The following is a 1,822-nucleotide window of genomic DNA, read 5'->3' on the forward strand; positions in this document are numbered from 1 at the left end:
TATGCCAATACCTATACTATATAGTAAGTATTGAATATAATACTATTGGTAATACTATATAGCATAATGTATAAATTATATTAATAAAATGATTTAAATACTGAGGGGGTTACCACAATGATCTTTGAATTCTTGGACTGCAGTATTACAATTGTCAGGTATTGTATCACATACTATGTTATCTGTAGAATTAACATCTTCAAAGCTATCCATCGGAGCTAACTCTATTTCTAAATTATCCCAGTCAATTATATCATGTTTCTTTTTAGAATCAACAGAAACATTCTATAGGTATAACAATAAAAAAATGATATACACATATGCTATATTATCTATGATGAAGATAAAAGTTTTGAAATGTTAAATTTTTTTTCCTACTTTTTGTATTTTTAAATCTTCTAAATGTTTTAAAAATTTAGATCGTTGACCAATTATAGGCAACAACTCTATTATCATAGTCTCAGTAAGATTCAATAGTGCTACTTGATCTATTTCTTGATCTAAAAAATGTATAAAATTAGTTTGCAGATTTGAATAGACAATTTTTGAGTGTTTATTCTCTTTACCTTTAAATATTGTTATTATTTCAGTTGAAAAACCCCATTGTTTCATTATATCTTGAGTGTATAAATCCATAATTCAAAAAGTATACTATTACAGTAAGTCCTATAATAATTTGGACATCAGTGTTTTGTATGAAATTATCCAACTACATTGCTACAATATGAATATTATAATTGGCAAGGCTGGGTAAATTAACGATTTTTTTAACTCGTTAAGTTAAGTTGATATACCCGATGAGGCATAGAGAACCTCTGTGATATCTAATAGTTCCCAAGCCAACAAAGTTATAAATTAATGGGTTGTATACAATTTTAAATTTAAACTAATTTTTATAAATCTGTATACAATTAACTAAGTTACCACGTTAAATATGTTAAAAGTTAGATTAAAAAAAAGTAACTGGTTACTCAAATTAGTTAATATCAACTTAACGTTTTAAATTCATTTTAATTTTTAACTCGTTATAATGTCCAGCCTTGATAATAGGTAGGTATACCTATATTATACTATTTTATACTGCAGCAATATTAAAAAATAAAAATATTAAAATCGACAGTATTTTAATTTACATACTTATAGGTAGCAGGTACCTAACTAATAATTAAAAACTAAATTAATTAGACTTACCTCAGGAACAGAATCTCCAAACTTCCAAAATCCCCAGCTAGTACAGTTGGCAGGTAAATGTTAAAATGTTTGTAATGAGTTATGAGTATCAACATTGACAACATTCAACAGTCAAGTAGTCAAATGTTGAAATGAGAAGTATAAAATGACCAAAATCAAAATAAATTGTGGTGTGTGTGAGAAATAATATAAATAACACGAATGTCGAATACAGAGGATCATAAAATATGGACAATGACGACTGCAGCGCCGCATCGGATGGATCGCTATTTGACGCATAACAAAACAACACATTGGGAATCACGTATACCGCGTTTAAAAATAAAACAAACAACAATATTTTTCAGTTATGCTTACTATAAATTATAGTAAAATTAACTATTCTGTATAAAACCAAGTTTTAACTAAAATAAATAGTTAATGGAAATAGATTTAACTAAATTATAGTACTAGTAACTATAATATTTTAACTACAATTTTGTATTCATATCTACTAAAATCGTTTATTAATCTTTACTACAAAATAGTTGTATTAACTATAAATGTTGCAACTACAATTATATAGTAATCATTTTTTTCCGTGCGTTCTAATACAATTAATGCTTTTAAAGGGTGTGAGCATGCTAATGTT

The 1,822-nt window shown here is 26.3% G+C and overlaps 1 protein-coding gene across 2 annotated transcripts; it reads right to left on the minus strand.

Moving 5' to 3' along the window:
- Positions 1-8: 8 nt before the first annotated feature.
- On the minus strand, positions 9-1,542 carry LOC111033463. 2 transcript variants are annotated; one of them, XM_022314199.1, is made up of 4 exons: positions 1,192-1,542; positions 567-666; positions 379-500; positions 9-285 (listed from the first exon to the last, which is right to left on the minus strand). In XM_022314199.1, the coding sequence occupies exons 2-4, from the start codon at positions 634-636 to the stop codon at positions 94-96; spliced, it is 384 nt and encodes a 127-aa protein (XP_022169891.1). In that variant the 5' UTR covers positions 637-666; positions 1,192-1,542; the 3' UTR covers positions 9-93. The 2 variants fall into 2 exon arrangements, with proteins under 2 accessions (XP_022169891.1, XP_022169890.1); XM_022314198.1 differs by having other exon boundaries at positions 379-666.
- Positions 1,543-1,822: the final 280 nt, after the last annotated feature.

This window comes from Myzus persicae, unplaced genomic scaffold (assembly GCF_001856785.1).
Source record: "Myzus persicae strain clone G006 unplaced genomic scaffold, MPER_G0061.0, whole genome shotgun sequence".
NCBI classification, from domain to species: domain Eukaryota; kingdom Metazoa; phylum Arthropoda; class Insecta; order Hemiptera; family Aphididae; genus Myzus; species Myzus persicae.